The sequence below is a fragment of the Mirounga angustirostris genome, unplaced genomic scaffold (genome assembly GCF_029215605.1).
Source record: "Mirounga angustirostris isolate CCGP_5_RB_7025 unplaced genomic scaffold, mMirAng1.0.hap1 SCAF_4, whole genome shotgun sequence".
NCBI lineage: Eukaryota > Metazoa > Chordata > Mammalia > Carnivora > Phocidae > Mirounga > Mirounga angustirostris.
The window spans coordinates 64,348,909-64,368,829 of NW_026991712.1; the positions used below are offsets into that span (position 1 = coordinate 64,348,909).

Genomic DNA, 19,921 nt, shown 5'->3' on the forward strand with positions numbered 1-19,921 from the left:
ATTTTCTAATCAGACTCTTTTTTTTTTCCCTTTAGTCCTCCTCATGGAGAAGCGAAAGGTGGATCAAGCACCCTTCCACCAGTTAAATCAAAGACAAATTTTATTGAAGCAGACAAGTATTTCTTACCCTTTGAATTGGCATGCCAGTCCAAATGTCCCCGTATAGTTAGTACATCTCTTGATTGTTTACAGGTATGTGTAAAATGGCGTATCTAAAAACTATTTAATTTGAATGTATTTCTAAACATTATTCACAATTGGTGATTCAGACATTTTCCATGAAAGCCTTGAATATTCTTATTGTGATAAGAAACCAAATGGTTGCTTATATGTAAGAGAGACAAAATAATGGCTCCACAAAGACGTTCCTAGTTTAAGGGTAACAAAAATTATTAGTTAGCTTAGTGAGACACATTATCTTTACTAAGTGTTGATTTGGTCTCATTTTCCATCAGTTAGGTGCAAGAACCATAAGACTTTTAACCTGCTGCTGACTTTACATGTATCATGATTTGCAATGATTTTACTAAATGCCTGCTGTTTTATTTAAAGCAGTAGGTTAATATTGGCAGTTCAATGTTTCTATTCACTGCTGGACTTTAGCTCTGATTTTCATTTATGTCAGAAAAATTCCTGAAATTTTTCATCCTGTTTTATTTACATGCACACACACACACACAGGATTCTCTTACGACTTAAGATACTTGTAAAACTTCCAGATAGAAGGGTCTTTCTCTTTTCAGGTGTTTTCACTGCTTGGTAAATTATATCTGTTGAACTAATAATTCAGTGGCTAGGAAAAGACCATATTCATATGATTTTTTCAGAAGATAGATTAAGTTCATTTGATTTGTGACCTTGTTTTCCCTGAAAAATTAAAATTAATGATACCTAAGGCTTTCAGCGCTATAATGGATGATGAATGAACAAATCTATGATTTATTATAGCCAGTGCATGGAAATTGGGTTTTCTGCATTTTCACAGATCTGATGTGGAAAGAGATTTTGAGTCGTTTAAATGTGTTAATACAGCTTTCACAAAAGCAATATCAATAATGGTTAGATAGAAAGCAGTAAGCTATTCTGATTCATCAGAGATAAGGTCTGAGGCCTGGCTTTCTCAAAATATTGCCTGATGGTTTTATTGTGGTTATTGTTTTTGTGGTTATTATGAATGTAAATAATTTTACATGTTTATAGCTAATAAAGTTTTCTTCAGGAAAAGTTGGTATAGCCATGGCTTTGATTTTACTTTAATATTTTTATGTAAAAAGTTTAATATATACTGAATTACATATTATAATTTTAATGTATATTTAATTAGCATATATATCAGCTTAATGGGGATCTTTGTTTTCTTTTTCCATTTCAGAAACTTATTGCTTATGGGCACTTGACTGGCAATGCTCCAGATAGTACAACACCAGGCAAAAAATTAATTGATAGAATTATTGAAACAATTTGTGGCTGCTTCCAAGGTCCTCAAACAGATGAAGGAGTTCAGTTGCAAATAATAAAGGTAATTGATTATGTAGTGAATTTGTCATTCATAATCTCTGTTTTTAAAAATCAGAAGCCATTTATCTTGGAAATATTTGGAAAGGTCATTTTATGTGCTTTCCAGCTGTAATAGAAGTCATTTAGTTGCTTTCTAGACACCATATGAGGGGGTTTTGTTGAATGTCAAGAGTTCACTAGAAGATTATATTTCTAAGTCTGTTATTTTGAAGGTCCCAATTTAGGCTTGGGCCCCCAGAGTTTTTCAGTTTCTGGAATGTTTACTGTACATATTCCATCTTTTGAGCTTTAGGGTCCATGCGATGGTCCTGTGATCCCTCTAGTTTCTTCGCTACTTCTGGACCCCTTATAGTCTGCCCTCTAGACCCATGCTTCACCGTGTGAACTATTTGTGTACCAGCTTTCCTGATTCCCTTGTACCTATTCATCTGCTGAACCTGCTTAGCCAAACATTGTGCCATAATATACCTGGATGATTAAACTCCTTTAAAGAAAAGTCACTCAATTGTTTTTTCAGTCTCTTATAAATTTTGAATTCTTAATATGACAACTAATGGTAGTGGTGATACATTTATACATCAGTAGAATTTTCTTTTCTTTTTTTTTTAAAGATTTTATTTATTTATTTGGGAGAGATAATGAGAGAGAGCACATGAGAGGGGGGAGGGTCAGAGGGAGAAGCAAGACTCCCTGCTGAACAGGGAGCCCGATGCGGTACTCGATCCAGGGGCTCCAGGATCATGACCTGAGCCAACGGCAGTCGCTTAACCAACTGAGCCACCCAGGCGCCCTACAGCAGTAGAATTTTCTTATACTTTTAGTACTTTTGAAATAATTTACATGTATAAAGTGTTTTTCATGTGTGAATATAGCCCCTTCTGAGTCTTTCAGTTTCATAGCTATTTTCACTTCACAAGTCATATCTTTATTCTAAAAAGGCTGCCCAGTCAGTTGGCCTGTCATTTGCAATTTGATATCAGTCATGGTTTATTTAGCATATATCAATGCTGACTCTGCATAGCAGTGTACAACATAAAAGGACAAAGGAGTCCTTGCTCTTGAGAAATTGCAAGTACCCTAATGTATGAACATTCATGTAAATTAAAGTTGTTGACTTCGTTGGAGGATTCACTTAGGATTATTTTAAATGCTTTATTCTAATTTAATCTGATATTTTAATGCTTAATTCTATGTGTAAACCTCTTCAACAATAGCAGTACGTTATTGAGTCTGGTCTGTAAGAAAGATTTCAGAAAAATTTGGGAGTGAGTACGACATTGTGTATCCTCCAAAGTTGACAGTCTCATTCGACAGATCTATCATATGAAGCATATCTGTGTTCTGTTGTGACAGAGTTAATGCTGTGCATTTTAAGAAACTAATATTTTTATTAAAATGAAACTTGGGTTGAAACAATATGATTGAATAGTTTCTAGTCATCTGGGTTTGGATTATTTGGAAGCTACTGCCAGTTGATGATATATATTCAAGGCTGATAGAAATTCTCTTGGTATATACTGAAAATTCTGTTAGTGTATACCTGAAAGTGGTAATGGTGTGTAAAAGCTGTAATTATAATATACAGATACTCATATTTTTGTGCTGAAACTCTGGATATAGAAAATTGCTTCAACTGTGTCTTTCTTTTTAAAGGCTTTACTTACTGCAGTAACATCTCAACACATAGAAATTCATGAAGGAACTGTACTGCAAGCTGTGAGAACATGTTACAATATCTATCTAGCAAGCAAAAATCTCATCAATCAGACAACAGCCAAAGCTACTCTTACTCAGATGCTAAATGTTATCTTTGCACGCATGGAAAACCAAGCAGTAAGTATTAAAGAGAGAGATTTAAAGAATACCACAGGCATCAAATATAGAAAAGAATTTATAGAGAAATTACAGTGAAATCTGTGCTTGTAGGAAGAATGTTGTCATTTACAGTTCTACTTACTGGAGATCTGTGGTATTATTTTGCTTTGTTTTGAGGTTTACTTTGGAAAAAATATATTTTTAGTGGTTCACAAGTAGAATTTAAAAGATATTTACTGTCATCATCCTCATGGAAGTGTTTATAAACTGATACTATTTTTATTGTACTCAAGCTTAGTAGATGATTTTAATGTAGGTATAAAACTACGTAATTTGGTCTATTCTGCTATAAAATTATTTAATCATTGAGTCCTTTGAAAATAAAATATGTATCTATATTGTGGAAATACATTTTGGGGGGGTAAGAGATCAGCCAAAGAATCATTTGTACATATTTTTAAATTGTTCAAGTCTTCATAATTACAAATCGACTTTTAACTTTTTTTTGAGCCCATTTTAAACTTCTAATATTACAGAGAGATCTCCTTTACCCCTCTTTCCCTAATGCCAGCATCTTATATAACCATATTACAATAACCAGAAACAGGAATTGACATTTGTATATTACTGTTAAATAAACTACAGAGCCTACTTGAAGTTTACCAATTTTCCTACACATGTCCTTCTTTGTTTCAAGATCCAATCCAGGATCTGACTTTGTACTTAATATGAATTTAGTAGAGGATAGGGATGATGCTAAATACCCTGAAGCACACAGGACAGCTGACAGTCCCTCTCCACAACAAAGAATAATCCTGATCTAAAATGTCAGTAGCACTGATGTTGAGAAACCCTAGTCTAGAAAGTACGGAGGTCTATAGAAAATGTTTAAAGGTTTATTTTCATGCAATAACATTTATAAAAGGATATTTCTAGAGTTTCTTTAACTCTGGAATAAATAGAACTAGAATTCAACACCATGCTTTTCTATAATTTCAAAGCATGTGCTTGCTCCTCTAAACCATAGTGCAGATCTGTTGAAGTTTAGGCTGAGGGTGGGAATGCATTGCAAGTCATAGATTCTTCACTGCTAATTTGGAAATTGACTTTCTCATGAATGGGCTAAAGTATTGGTCTGAAAATTCTCTTCTGATTCCATCTGTGCATGTAGTCATGCCCATCAGTTTCCTTATCTGTAAAATACGAGATTTAGACCATGCATATTATAAGGTTCCCTACATTTTGAGTATTAAAATATTTTAATTTATATTTATTTTATAAATTCATATAATTAGTTCTGGTATTTCCACATAAACTGGACTATTACTAAGGAATATGAAATGTTCATTTTTGGCACAGTGAAGTATTTACCTTTATGGAAATTAATTCTGTGAGAGTCATTCTTATTAGGCCATGAGGACCAGAAGAGATGTGTCTAAAAGCAGTAAAATGCTGAAAAATGAAATCCTGTGATTCTGATCATCACTGTTTTAGCATCTTACAAGTAAGCCAGTTTTATAGGTGGTATTGTATGTATAATAATGACTGGTCTCCTAAAATAAAACTCAACATTTGTTGATACCATTTTTCATCCTTATTAAGATGACTGATTGAGCAGAGACATTTAAGAACTCATTGCTATTTTATTTATTAAATGCAATTTTATTATTTTTTTGATTAAAAAGACATTTGACAACATGACATAAGAACATGTTATACTGAAAATCCCTCCCACTCTTGTTTCTAATTTGGTCATTTCCTAACCTCCACTCTCTAGAGGTAACTATTATTATTAACTACTTTCTTGTGTATCTACATTTTGTTTATGTATGTATGGGTAAAAATGAGCATGTGTTTTATTTCCGCATCCACTTTTTCCCCTCCCTTAGTGAAACTTCTATTTGATTTTTGGAAAATCCACTATTGGCAATAATCCAGTTATTATTCTGAGGCTATTAGAATTTAGTTTTTAAATTTTGTTTTGTTTAGGTTATACATTTACATGATTCAAACACCAAAAATAGTGAAGAGAAGATATATGCTGAAAGACTTCCATCTCTGTTCTTACGTACATCCTTCTAAGAAGTAACCACTGTTACTTGTTTTTGTGTGTTTTTAGTATATTTTATGTGCTTTGCTTCTGATGGATAAAGTGTCACCTTATATATAAAGGATTTATAGTTCAGTGTAACATTATCCCTCCGAATTTTAAACAACTCATTTTACTAATATTGGAAATTATTTTATTTCTTTCCAGTTGCAAGAAGCCAAACAAATGGAAAAAGAAAGGCATCGGCAGCATCATCATCTGTTGCAGTCTCCAGTAAGCCATCATGAGCCTGAATCACCTCAACTTAGATATTTGCCACCTCAAACTGTTGATCACATGTCCCAAGAACATGAAGGGGACCTTGATTCCCATACAAATGATGTGGATAAAAGCCTTCAGGATGACACAGAACCTGAAAATGGATCTGACATTTCCAGTGCAGAAAATGAACAGACTGAAGCTGATCAGGCAACTGCAGCTGAAAGTAATCTTTTTGGGAAGGGGCTGTGGGGAATGTGTGTGTGTTAAGGGAAGAGTGTAGGCATGCGTATTTGGGAAAGAAATGTGGAAAGGGTAATATGACTTAATGTATATCAGACACATGGTAATGTGGATTTTTCCATCCTACATGGTGAAGTTATTGACTTCAACATAAAAGACACCTATTAACAATACTATGCATTTGTTAGCATCTCATGAGTAGTATGATTTACAGACTTGTTTTGGAGGAGATATATGTTACTAAACGGGGTCATAAATGTCTGTTAGTGTGTTTTATAAGAACTTGAGTTTTCTTCTTAAAATTAGTTTCACAGCAAACAAAAGACCTAAGGTTTTCTGGAATATGAAAGTTTTAGGGCATCAAAATGTTATTGGTTTGGAAAAATATTATGGTCTATAAAGTACTGAAATTAAATATAAAAAGAAATCTTTTGAGTAACCAACCACCTGCCATACAAAAATATTTTTATATCCTGATGTGTAGTAATCACTAAAATTGAGATGTTCTCTGATAGTATTTTTCTAAGTAAATTTATTTATAAGAAAAGAGTGGGGCGCCTGGGTGGCTCAGTCGATTAAACATCTGATTCTTGGTTTTGGCTCTCTGGTTGTGATCTCAGGTTCATGAGATCAAGCCCCGAGTCGAGTTGGGTTCCGGGCTTCTCGCGCAGCATGGAGTCTGCTTGAGACTTTCCCCCTCTGTCTCCCTCCCCCTCTGCTCCTCTTCCCGCTCTTGTGTGCTCATGCTCTCTCTCTCTCAAATAAATAAATAAAATCTTCTTTGAAAAAGGGTTACAAGATAACAAAAATTAAATTACATTTATTTATTTTACGAATTTGTTTTTCTAAAAATAATCACATGAAGTCATTTTTTTCCCCCAAAACATTATTTTGAGCTTTAGCTATTCTAGGGAATTTGGTTGTTCCCTTTGTTCCTTCTTAGGTTGGTGTCAAAAAATGACGGAAATTCTCTTGCCTATTCACTGTATTTGTGTGGAAGTAGGATGGTTAGGGCTTAGTAACAGATTATCCGAATTCTAGATTTTTCTTTGAGAAAAGACCTCTGTAATATATTTTCAGCTCTTGAGTTTTTTTTTAACCACATCTTTTTTTTAGGACAATAGTGGCATGATTGGATGCCTTTTCACTATTTTTCATAGTGCTTTACTATTAAAAGGGATAATTTTGATAAATCCAGCCAGTCACAGTACTCAAGCTAATAGGAAATCTGTACTGCTTATATGATTTACATTTTTCTAGTCTTTCCTTGCCAGAATTTCACCTACTTTTACTGTGAGTTTATAAAAGGGCTGATTGAAAGGGCTAATCCCTAATAAAGCTGAGACCTTGTTTATTCCTTCCATTTCTTCATGGATTTGGTAAACATTTATTTAGCATACTGTGTCCTGGGTACTCTGTGGGACTTGGAGTTAAAAAACTGTTGGAGATAAAAACATTGTTCTTAGGGTACTCATGGTCTGCCTGGATGGTCAGGTGTATAAATGATGTATAATGGGATAAATATTCTGAAAGTGGCATGCACAAAATAATTCTGCTGAGGAGGGTTAGGCAATACCTTTGTAGAGAAAGCAATGATGATTGAGTTGAATGTTGTTGGATAGGAGTTGGAATTGGCTAGCTAGGAAATTTTCTGACAGAAGAAACATGGGCTGAGACCCAAGGAATGGAAGCATCTACTGTGTATGAGTCACCTTATAGGATACAGAATTATAAATAAAACATAATTCACTGTGGCATAGTAATGATTATTTTGGCCCTATAGGTGTTTTCTCCCAACAGCTGATAAAAATGAAAATTCTACCTGAGAAGCATTGGTTAAGAGTGCTCTGGAGTTAGATTATCTGCTTTGAATCACATCTTTATCACTAATTAGTTATATGACTTTGGACATAATGGTTAACTTCTAATGATTTCCTATGTGTAATAAATATTACTATAATCTATTTCTGTTAGATAATTTGTGTGAGAATTGACTCTTGATTCAGTAGTTATTTTATACACATATTAGTGACTGTGTGTATTTAGTTTTGTTGAAACTAACTTTCAGACTCTAGATACCTAATTTTAGCCAACTAGAGCACAGAAATACAAAGCTTAGGGGCACCTGGCTGGCTCAGTCAGTGGAGTGTGTGACTCTTGATATTGGGGTTGTGAGTTCAAGCCCCCACGTTGGGTGTAGAGATTACTTAAAAAATAAAACCTTAAAAAAATACAAAGCTTAAGGCTAGTGGAAAAATATCTTGTCCAAGTATTTACATATTTTTACTCCACTAAAAATTTAAGTGTTATTATATTTGAATTTTTTATAAAGTAAGTTTACTGATTTGGTATGCTCATTTATCAAATTTCCTCTCGTGGCATTCAGTATTTTATAGAATGTAGCAAACATAGATTAGTAGCAGTGAACAATAGGGAGGACAGGCTTTTGGAAGCCAGAATCATAAGTAGTGGTCCTTTAGTGTAGTGTGAGCGGGGATGGGCTTGTTAGCACTATCAACTAATATGCTGTCTGATGCCATTTGAGTAGGGTCCTGGATCCCAAAGCATCCCAAAGTGCTAATTGAGCCTTCCTGAGATATTTGCAGCATTTCAAAAAATCTGATGGAAATCCTATTTTTATCTGCAAGCTAACTCTGGAATGTCAAGTTTTATCAGTTTCTCTTAGGTTATTCAGAAGTACTGATGGGCTTTTCAATCTGTTTTTGATTGTTAAATTGGGGGATGAATTCTTTTTTACTTATTAAATTTAGTTTTACATTGGATATGTAGATTCTCTGGGGGGAAGAAATAGTAAAGAAGGGATGGAAAGCATTGGTGGACTCCCAGATAGCCCTATGTCTCTTCTTCAAGGACTTCAAAAATATTAAGGCACAACAATGAGCTTGTTATTATTGATGAACTGAATTAATCAATGTAGGCTCTAATTACATTTAATATATACTTAGAAGAGTGTCAGATGTGTTAGATATGTTTCATTCAAAATACTGTAACATCAAAAACTAATGATGTATGGTGATTAACATAACATAATAAAATTAAAAAAAAAAACAAACCAAAATACTTTAAAATGTTTGGCTCCTAAAGGAATAATCTAGAAAACTTACTTACGTTGAATCATCATTTAATAGTTTGTCAGGTAAATCATTTTTTAAATTGACTTGAATTTATAAAATATTTTAAATAAGGTTTAGTTATGAATTTTGAAGGTTTAACTTGTAATCTCTTCTAGTTTCATGTATCTATTATATTTTCTTTTATTCTTAGTTTTTAAGGAAAGTTTTTAAATTTTAAATGTTTAGTAAGGTTTCCAAAAAATTAAAATAATGCTTTCTTGGATTTTTCTTTCTTAAAGCGTTATCTAAAAATGACATATTATATGATGGAGAAAACCATGACTGTGAGGAAAAGCCACAAGACATTGTACAGAGCATTGTAGAAGAAATGGTGAACATCGTTGTTGGAGGTAGTGTATTTCACTCAAAATTAGTTTTTTCTGTCTTTGATATTTCATCCCACTATGGAGGTTATTTATATAATGTGTGGAGCAAAAATACAAGCTTTCTCAGCTTAGAGTGTGTGTATAGAAAAAAATATTTAAACATCTTTAATTATAGAAGAGTTACTCCCTTTTTTCTCCAGGTTCAGTTATAATCTTTTATAAAAATCCATTATTCCCCTACCGCATTAAAAAAAAGTTGATGCCATTTCATGTTTTTGTTTTTGTGTTTGGTGGCAGAGATATATTCTTTATCCTCCTAAATGTTGTAAACTTTATAAACTAGAAAATAATTGAAATTGATTTGGTTTTGAGTATGCATATCATTTTTGGAAAAATCATGCTTTCTTATGCCTTTATTATCACGACCAATATATAGTTGATATAGGGCCAGTTCCTATCTTATGGATTGTATTATAAAGATGTCTTAAAGTTTGTTAGGAATTTAACTCACATTTTCATAAATAATATTATTTATAGAGAGGATTAGATTTGAGACCAATCCACTGAAGCTTATTTAATTCATGGTATCTTGCACAGGACTAAGATAGTACCTTGTTACATATACTTCTAGATGTATGATTAAATGTACAGTATGGCTTTTGAATGAGAATAATACTGTTCCAGCAATACCTAACTCCCACTTATAACATCATTTCTAAGAATATATTTTCTCCTTTAATGCAACACTAGAACCAGGCATTCATCTGATTGCCTTCTCGTTTTTTCATCTTTTCATTCAGCAAATACTAAGGAAGTGCGTACAGTTGTGTGGCACTGTAGGAGGATACAAAAGTTAATCCAAGATAGACCATGCTCTGGAAGAAGGGGGTTCTGGAAAGTATGTATGTAAGACTAATACAAGGTATAAAGTGATAAGTGCCATTACAAAGAAACAGCTAACATCCTATTAAAATTCAGGAAAAAAGTGATTATTTCCAGCTAAAATGATCCAGAAGGGCTTCATGTAGGAGATGACACTTGAACTTAGACTATATGGATTCACATAGGTATGGGGAGTGGTATTTGATGTATTGGAAGCTCTGTTGGCTCAAGTCTAGAGGAGAGGACTTCAGCCAAACTACCCACCTGGGAATTGACAGGTCGTGGTTTGGCTGAAGTATAAAGTATGTGATGTCATATAATAGACACTAAGGTTAAAGAAATCTTGAACAAACTTACTAATTAAAGGTTTAAGATTTTAGACTTTATTCCATGATAAAATGAGTTACCATTAAGGATCTTTAAACTAAGAGATGGAATGATTAGAATTATGTTTTAAGAAACTAAGTGGGGAAGTAGAAAGTACAGTAGGAGACCAGTGCAGTAATGGAATCCTCAATAGGACAGAAACAGTGGAAATGGAGAGGGAAACGTGAATGAGAAGTGAGATAATGAATGTTAAATCAAGAAGACTTTGCAACTGATTAAATACATAGGTGAGAAAGAGAAATTATAAGGTTTGTCGGAGATCCCCAAGAATACCCCAGGGTTTTGTGATTCACTAGAAGGACTGACAGGATTCATCATATAGTTAACGCTCACCACTAAAATTTTTACCATGTAAAGGTACAGTACAAAATCATCAAAGAGAAAAGGCATATGAGGCAACATCTAGAGGAAATCAGGTGCACACTTCAGGAATCCTGTCCTAGTGAAGTCACACAGGAGGTTCTTAATTCCTCCACATCAGATTATGAGTGTTGGCTACCAGGGCAGCTCATTAGACTCAGTGCCCAAAGTTATGTCTACTCCCTTTACTTACATGTAACCTAATTTCAGATTTCCAGAAGGAAAGCTGGTTTTCAGCATAAACCACATTATTTGTGCAAATGGTTTAGGCACAGTGAGCCACTCTTACTAGTTCTGGGAATAGTGGGAACCCTCCCAAAATGTAAGTTCCTCGGTGCCAGCCAAAGGCCAGCTTGAAAGCAGGCCTTTCTAAGGATAGGCAGTCTCAGGCCTTGCTGTGTTAACTCCTCTCTGCATGGGTGTTCTGCCAGTTTCTCAGGCTAAATGGATAGGTGGATGCTTTAGAACTGGTAGAATTAAATCATGTTGGAGGAGAAGTTGGCTTGGGGAAAAAAGTACTAATTTTTATTTTGACATACTAAATGTGACCTTTTAGTGTACCATCCATGTGGGAATTTTATGAATTACATAATAGAAATATAGAAATCTGCCCTAAGATATCAAGGCAGGTGCTATAGATGGGAGTCATTCTGTTAAAATTAATAGTTGAAGCCATAAAATCATTGAATAAGAAAGTATAGAGACTAAAGAAGAGGCCATGATCTTGGGGAGTATGAATTTAAAAATAAATCAAAAAAGCCCTGTAAACTTATAATCAGGGAAGAAAGAGCATTATGTGTCCATGCATTTTTTAAAAGTTTAATAATATATACGAAGGGATGGCAAATTATAGTCCATGAACCACATTTGGCCCGTTGTCTATTTTTGTAAATAATGTTTTCTCGGAACACATACTCGTTTGTTTATGTTTTGCCTATAGTGGCTGTCTTTGCACTACAAAAGTAGAGTTGAGTAGTTGGAACAGACCATATGGCCTGCAAAGCCTAAAATGTTTACTAACCGGCCCTTTGCAAAAAAAAACTTTACCAGTCTCGAATACATATCAATTCAGAGTGTGAAGTGAAATTTCTCTCATTTTTCTGCAACTTTTTACTCAGAGCATTTTCATACCTAGAGAAAAGTCCAAAGAAAGTCCAAAGAACAGTACAGTGAACACCTGTATGCCCTTTCTCTAGATTCACTAGTTGTTAAGAATTTTGGTACATATGTTTTGAGGAGAGTCAAAGTTAGGAGAAGGTGATGTGCCCATGGAAGTAGAGAGAAGCCAAGCAGCTAGGAGCCAAGGAATGCAGGCAACCTCTTATAACTGGAGAAGTCCAGGAAGGGATTGTCCCTGGAGCATCCAGAAGGGACCATCCCTAAGGAAATCTTACTGTCAACCTGGTAAGATTCATTTCAGACTTCTGACTTCAAGAACTCTAAGATAACAAATTTGTGTTATTTTAAACCACAAGGTTTGTTGTAATTTGTACTGCAGCCATGGGAATCTAATACAGAGCATGAGAAGGAACTTGAAAATTAATGTCTTCCTTTGTTGCCTATGCATTGTCATTTTCTTTGTTCTTATTCTGTTTTGTAAATTTTGTCCTTATATGACTTTACATTATATATTTCCTTATTTGTTTTTATATTTGATTTCACTAGTATATAAAGGCCACACGTATTTGGACTTTGTTTTCTTCTCTGCAATATGCCTACGATAAGGTCTCACACATGATGGGCAATCAATAAATTTCTGTTGATCACTGAAAAAAAAAAATTTTGGTACATATGTTTTATGTATCTTTAAATGGATGTACACACACACATACATGTATGTAAATATGTGAGTTTTGCTCATCTTTGCTGAGCCTTTTAAAAATTGGTTATATATATCTTGATACTTTACTCCTAAATACTTCAGCATATATCTTCTAAGAATAAGGGCATTCTCATACATAACCATCATTCGTTTTCACACCTAAGAAAATTAACACTATTTCAAGAATATCTAATCTAATACTACATTTTAAAATGTTCCCAAATTTCCAAAATGTCTCTCTTATATCCTTTTTTTTTTTTTTTTTCCTTTTCTTTTTTAAGTATGGGATCTGAGTACACTTGCTGCATTTGATTCTGTCTCTTTGGTCTTGTTAGTTTAGAACAAGTTCTCTTGCCTCTTCCCCCATCTTTCATAACATTTACCTTTTTTTAAAGAGTATGATATTGTCCCGTAGAATGTTATACATTTTGAGTTGATATGACAGTTTCCTGATTTAGATTAAATGTATTTGGCAAGAATACTGCATAGGTAATGTTGGTGCTTGTTATTACATCATGTTATGTTAACTGGTGCATAACAACAAGTTACCCCTGTTAGTGATAATGTTTGATCACTTGGTTAAGAGGATGACCACCAGGTGTCTTCATTTTAAGGGAGCATTTTTCCCTTTATAACTATAGTTGACCCTTCAACGAATGACATGGATTGGAACTACATGGATCCACTACATGTGGATTTTTTTTCCCCCCATAAATACAGTCCTGTGAAGGTATTTTCTCTTTTTAAATAATTTTTCTCAGGATTTTTTTCTTTAGTTTACTTGACTGTAAAAATACAGTATATAATACATGTAACATACAAAATATGTGTTAAACAACTGTTTATGTAAGGCTTCTGGGCAGCAGTAGTCAAGTTTTGGGAGAGTCAGAAGTTACACGGCTTTTCAACTACATGAGGGGTCGGCACCCCTAAGCCCCGTGTTGTTCAAGGGTCAACTGAAATATGAAATAAGTAATCTGAAAGTGATACTTCGAGATCATAGAAGGATCCATCCACTTAGTGGTTTTAGCATCCATTGATGATCCTTGACTTAGATACTGCATTGGTTACAAAATAGTGATTTCATAATTCTAACATTGACACTTTTCTATGAAGAAGAGCTCTTCCTCTTTAAAAAAAAATAATACTGTGAGCTCATGGGTTCTTTTGTTATTCATTGTATTATAATCATTTACTATTTTTCTTTTTTTTCTTTTTTTTTTCCCTTTGTTCCCGATCTAGCCAGTAGGAATCCAGCTCCTGTGTCTTTCTGATGTGATTCCATTATCTTTGAGCATTTCTTTGTTTCCTGAACAGCAAGATGTTTTAAGTTAAATGTTCAACTATCGCTTGCCCCAGACCTGGAATCTGTTACTTCTTTAAGGAGTTTTTGTTCTTTTTAGTGGGCAATTGTATCTAGAAACTAGGTGTACTCATGTCATGGTGTCATTACTTCTTAGCCTTTCCAGTGTACTGAGACAGGGAGATCTACAGTCACAAGTTCATATTGATAGTTCCAGGTCACATCCAGTGCCACTAGGTTTCTCTTCATCTTACATTTCATATTTGTATCTCCCTTTTCCCATAGTAAAAACCCAAATTCTCAGCAACAACTTACTAATTTAAAGTTCAAAATGTTTTTATATGTGTGTATTTAGAATATATCCTACTAAGGATGAATAACAGCTACACTATTTACAACTATTTTATTGATTTAATTTTATTTATTTGAAGATCACTTGCATGAATCAACGTCAAAATTATATAAAACATATACTCAGAATTCTTTCATGCAGTCCTTCCTTTGCTGACCTACCTGAGATAGGTAGCCACCTTCATTAGCTTTTAGTTTATCCTGTGTGTATTTCCCCCAGACTGACAAGCAGGTACTTAACATTATTTCTCTTTCTTTTTGGCAAAACACTGTGTATCTTCTCTTTTTTTTTTTTTGGTCTCCCTTTTTTTCACCTAATATATACTATAAATATTCTTATTTCCGTTGATAGAAATTTTCCTTATTTTTTCTCTTGGCTCTCTGCATAATACTCTATTATGTGGCTATATCATAGTTGACTCAACCAGTCCCTTACTGACAGGAAATTTAGTTGTTTCCAGTGCTTTGCTATTACAGGTAATGCTGCCGTGAATAGCCTTGTACATCTGTATTGTTTCATATTTGTGGGGATTTATCTTGAGGAAAGATTCATAGAAGTGAGATTACTGGGTCAAGTGGTAAATGAATATGAAGATTAATTAGCTATTGCTGAATTTCCCTTCATAGGTATTGTACCATTATGCATTCTTTTTTTGGGGGGGGGGTACAGTTTTGCACTCTTACCAGCAATGTGTAAGAGTGCCTTTTTCTCCATAACTGCCAGTGGAATTTAAAGTTTTGAATTTTTGCCAACCTGTTAGGTGAGAAATGTATCTTAGTTTATTTTTTTTTAATTCTAGTATATTTAATGTTTAGTGTTGTATTAGTTTCAGGTGTACAATATGGTGATTCAGCAATTCCATACATTACTCAGGGCTCATGATAAGTGTATTCTTAATCCCCTTTACCTAATTTCACCCATCCCCCTTCCTCTCTGGTAACTACCAGTTCTCTTTATTTAAATAGAGTCTGTTTTTTTGTCTATCTCTTTTTTTCTTTGTTCATTTGTTGTGTTTCTTAAGTTCCACATATGAGTGAAATCAAATGGTATTTGTCTTTCTCTCACTGACTTACTTCACTTAGCATAATACCATCTAGATCCGTCCCTGTTTTTGCAAATGGCACAACTTTATTCTTTTTTTATGGCTAAGTAATATTCCATTGTGTATGTATACCTCATCTTCTTTATCCACTTCTTAGCTTGGTTTTAATTTGCCTTTCTCTATGAGTGAAATTAAATATCTTCTCAAACATAGGGGCCATTGTATTTCTTTTTTTAGTGAATCATCTATTCATGTCTCTTGTTCATTCTATCAGGTTTTAATCTTTGTTATTCTTGCTTTTTCCCTTAGGTTTTTTTTTTTGTATAGCATTCTTTTTTTTTTTTTTTTAAAGATTTTATTTATTTATTTGAGAGAGAATGAAAGAGAGCACATGAGAGGGGAGAGGGTCAGAGGGAGAAGCAGACTCCCCGCCAAGCAGGGAGCCCGATGTGGGACTCGATCCAGGGACTCCAGGATCATGACCTGAGCCGAAGGCAATTGCTTAACCAACTGAGCCACCCAGGCGCCCTTGTATAGCATTCTTATTTAATTTGATGCTTATCAGTTTTGATGTATATGTAATTCATGACAAATACTGGCCTTTAGAATTTTTGGTTATTGGGGCGCCTGGGTGGCTCAGACGGTTGGGCGTCTGCCTTCGGCTCAGGTCATGATCCCAGGGTCCTGGGATCGAGTCCCACATCGGGCTCCCTGCTCCTTGGGAGCCTGCTTCTCCCTCTGCCTCTCTCTCTCTCTCTCTCTGTCTCTTGTGAATAAATAAATAAAATCTTTAAAAAAAAAAAAAAAAAAGAATTTTTGGTTATTGATACCCTCATATTTTCATTTTTTTTCCTTCTCCATTTTAACCTTTCTGTTGCACCATTTACATTTTCTTAAGCTTCAAAACCCAAAGTACTTACTTTTACGAAGCCATTTCATGAGCATTTTCTTTCAAGATCTTTAATTTCTCCCATTATTCTTCTTGGCGATCACTGACTGGTTCTTCCACCTTTTGTTTTTGGGGGTTTGTTTGTTTGTTTACAAAATTACTGTGAGGTCTTCCTGTAAGGCCAACACTTCCTGCTGCTCAGAAAGAAACTACTTCTGCAAGGCTGCTGCTCGATGTGTAGAACAGGCAAGTAAGAGGCAGCAAATACTTCAAACCACATGTGCCTCAGATCCCCTTTGTTCATGTCACTTCAGTGTTTCTTAATAACCAGCTCTACTTTGTATTTCTTGAACTGTGAATCTTTCTGACTTAGTTTGAATTCTGAAAACATGCTCAGGGCCTTCTTCCCACAGCAAAAACCTCAACCTGCTCTATATTAACTTTTTTTAAAATAAATTCTAATTGAGTATCTATTTACTCCCGTAACCTACCTAGGCTCTCTCTGACTGCTGTGTATCAGCCAAATCAGAGAACCTGTGCTAGTAAATTCAACTCAATAACATAGATTCAATATCTCCTATTTAAAAATATTTAATGCCAGACTGCATATTAGAGCTTCAACGACAATAAGACATCTTCCTGACTTTCAAGGGTCTAAAATCTAGTGAGGGAAAAAGTCACATTAATAGATAATGTCAATATTGTAAGCCCTGGAATAGAGGTGTGTTCAGGGTTCTCCTGGAATCCAGTAAGAAATTATTGGACCAATCTTGAAAGTGAAGGATATCTTTCTGAGAAAAATTCTTTCTTGGAAAAGTAAGCAAAGTAGGAAGATATGTCTAATATTAGCAGAAGCCCAGAGATAATGAAGAATGGATATGAGAAAAACTGTAAGTTTTACATTTTGTCTAATAAAAACTGTTGTATTATCTTTAATACTTGTTTCAAAATACTTTTTATCCTTCTGAATTTTAATCAAACTAAGATAGTGGATAAAATTACTGTATCAGCCGTTCCTGTTTAACAAAACACCCCAAAACTTGGGGTCCTAAAACAATGAACATTTATCAAATTCATAGTTCTGTTGGTTAGCTGTGTGGGTCTTCTGATCTGATCTGGGCCTGCTAGGCTGGGGCTTGATGGCCTAGGATGGCCTCACCCACATATCTACTGGTTGGCAGAGTGATTAGTTTGGTTACTGGAGGGATCAGATAGGGCTTCCTGTCTGAGCTTTCCTTAATCTCTGATTTCCAGGCTTCTTTATACAGTGGTTTTAAAGTTCCAAAGAGCTGCAAGCCAGAGTAAAGCCCAAGTTACAAGCACTTTTCAAATCTTTGCCTGAGTCACATTTTTTTTTTTTTAAATGAACCATTAGGCAAAGCAAGTCATATTGCCAATTCCAGAGACAATTTATGGAGACAGAAACTCCACCTTTTTAAGGGAATAGTTGCAGTTCACTTAGCAAAAAGATCATTTATACAAGGATAGGAAAAATCTCTGGCCATCTTTACAATCTACCAGGACCCATGTAGGCTTTATAAAGTTTTATGATTTTCTTCTTTTTTCTTTATTACTTTCACCTTGAAAAGCACGTGCCAGTTTGCCTTGGAGCTGGTTATTAGTTATAAATTACAACAAGAAGGGACAGTCTTTTTGTTTGCTTTTATTACTACTAACTGAATACATTAACCTCCTCTCGGATTCCCTTTGTTCTTTCTACTTAGCCTTTTTTTAAAAACATTTTCTTATTTAAATTCAATTAACATATATTACTGGTTTCAGAGGTACAGGCCTGTGATTCATCAGTCTTATATAACACCCAATGCTCATTACATCATGTGCCCTCCTTAATGTCCATCACCCAGTTAACCCCATCCCTCTACCCCTCGCCCCTCCAGCAACCTTCAGTTTGTTTCCTGTGATTAAGAGTCTCTTATGGTTTGTCTCCCTCTCTGGTTTTGTCTTGTTCTATTTTTTTCTCTCTTCCCCTATGATCCTCTGTTTTGTTCTTAAATTCCACATATCAGTGAGATCATATGATAATTGTCTTTCTCTGATTGACTTATTTTGCTTAGCATAATACCCTCTAATTCCATCCATGTCTTGCAAATGGCAAGATTTCATTTGTTTGATGGCTCAGTAATATTCCATTGTGTGTATATGTGTGTGTACACACACACCACATCTTCTTTATCCATGCATCTGTCGATGGACATCTGGGCTCTTTCTATAGTTTGGCTATTGTGGACATTGCTGCTATAAACATTGGGGTGCAGGTCCCCTTTGGATCACTACATTTGTATCTTTGGGGTAAATACCCAGTAGTGCAATTGCTGGGTCATAGGGTAGCTCTATTTTCAACTTTTTGAGGAACCTCCATACTGTTTTCCAGAGTGGTTGCACCAGCTTGCATTCCCACCAACAATGTAGGAGGGTCCCCCTTTCTCCGCATCCTTGTCAACATCTGTCGTCTCCTGACTTGTTCATTTTAGCCATTCTGACTGGTGTGAGGTGGTATCTCATTGAGGTTTTGATTTGGATTTCCCTAATGCCGAGCGATGTTGAGCATTTTTTCCTGTGTCTGTTGGCCATTTGTATGTCTTCTTTGGAGAAATGTCTCTTCATGTCTTCTGCCCATTTCTTGAGTGGATTATTTGTTCTTTGGGTGTTGAGTTTGGTAAGTGCTTTATAGATCTTGGATACTAGCCCTTTATCTAATACGTGATTTTTTTCCCTTAGTTTTTAAAAGTCCTTTTTATATTAGGGTTCTGTGATATATTTTCCAAATATTTTCTCTCAGTTTATTATTTGCCCAAGTCTTTTAATTTTGATATGGTGTATTTTTGCTCTGCAAAATTTTTTTAAAAAAATACTGTTCATGAATGCCTGTATACATAAATCTAAATGGGAACATACACTTACTGTTTTATAATCTGCTCTTTCACATTCTGTAGTTCCCATTTTATGTCAGTTTCTAATTCATTACATAGATGGTCCATAATTTATTTAAATAATCTCCTATTAATGCTAACATTTTGATTATTTCCAAGTTTTTGCTTTTTTATAAACTCTGCTCTGAGGAGCATTCTTGTTATAGATATCTTTTAACACTTTAGGATAAATTTATAAAAAAGGAATACTTTAAAAAAATACTTTGATCAAGGCATATGGGCATTTAAATTTACATAATCTGCTTTGTTTAATATCACTTTACTAGATGGATTATATCTTACTGTTGTAATTTGTGTTTCTTTGACCACTTGCAGGGAGCATTCATTATTTTTGTAGGTAAATATTGGCAGTTTCTTGGTCCAGCTGAATATCTATAGGCTATTTATACTTTCTGAATTGCCTATTCATGACTTTTGCCTGTTTTTCCTTTTCTGGGTTTTTTTTGTTCTTATTTCATGGTTTATTCACATCAAGAAATTAGCCCTTATTCAGTGTATTGTAAATATTTTTTTCTAGTCAGTCTTTGTTTTGTTTTCATTTTGTTTAGCCTTTGCATATGTTATTGTTCTGAGCAGATATTTGACCACA

The 19,921-nt window shown here is 34.4% G+C and overlaps 1 protein-coding gene across 4 annotated transcripts in view; it reads left to right on the forward strand.

Moving 5' to 3' along the window:
• The window catches only part of ARFGEF1 (ADP ribosylation factor guanine nucleotide exchange factor 1), a 146,715-nt gene that overhangs the window by 50,737 nt on the left and 76,057 nt on the right, over positions 1–19,921 (forward strand). For 3 of the 4 annotated variants that reach the window (XM_064588245.1, XM_064588246.1, XM_045896442.3), the window contains exons 3-7: positions 36–192; positions 1,373–1,519; positions 3,172–3,351; positions 5,591–5,867; positions 9,258–9,368. In XM_064588245.1, the coding sequence (XP_064444315.1) occupies positions 36–192; positions 1,373–1,519; positions 3,172–3,351; positions 5,591–5,867; positions 9,258–9,368 (872 nt within the window). Of the gene's footprint in view, positions 1–35; positions 193–1,372; positions 1,520–3,171; positions 3,352–5,590; positions 5,868–9,257; positions 9,369–9,863; positions 10,243–19,921 lie in introns of those variants that run through there. The other variant, XM_064588247.1, reaches the window with a different exon arrangement.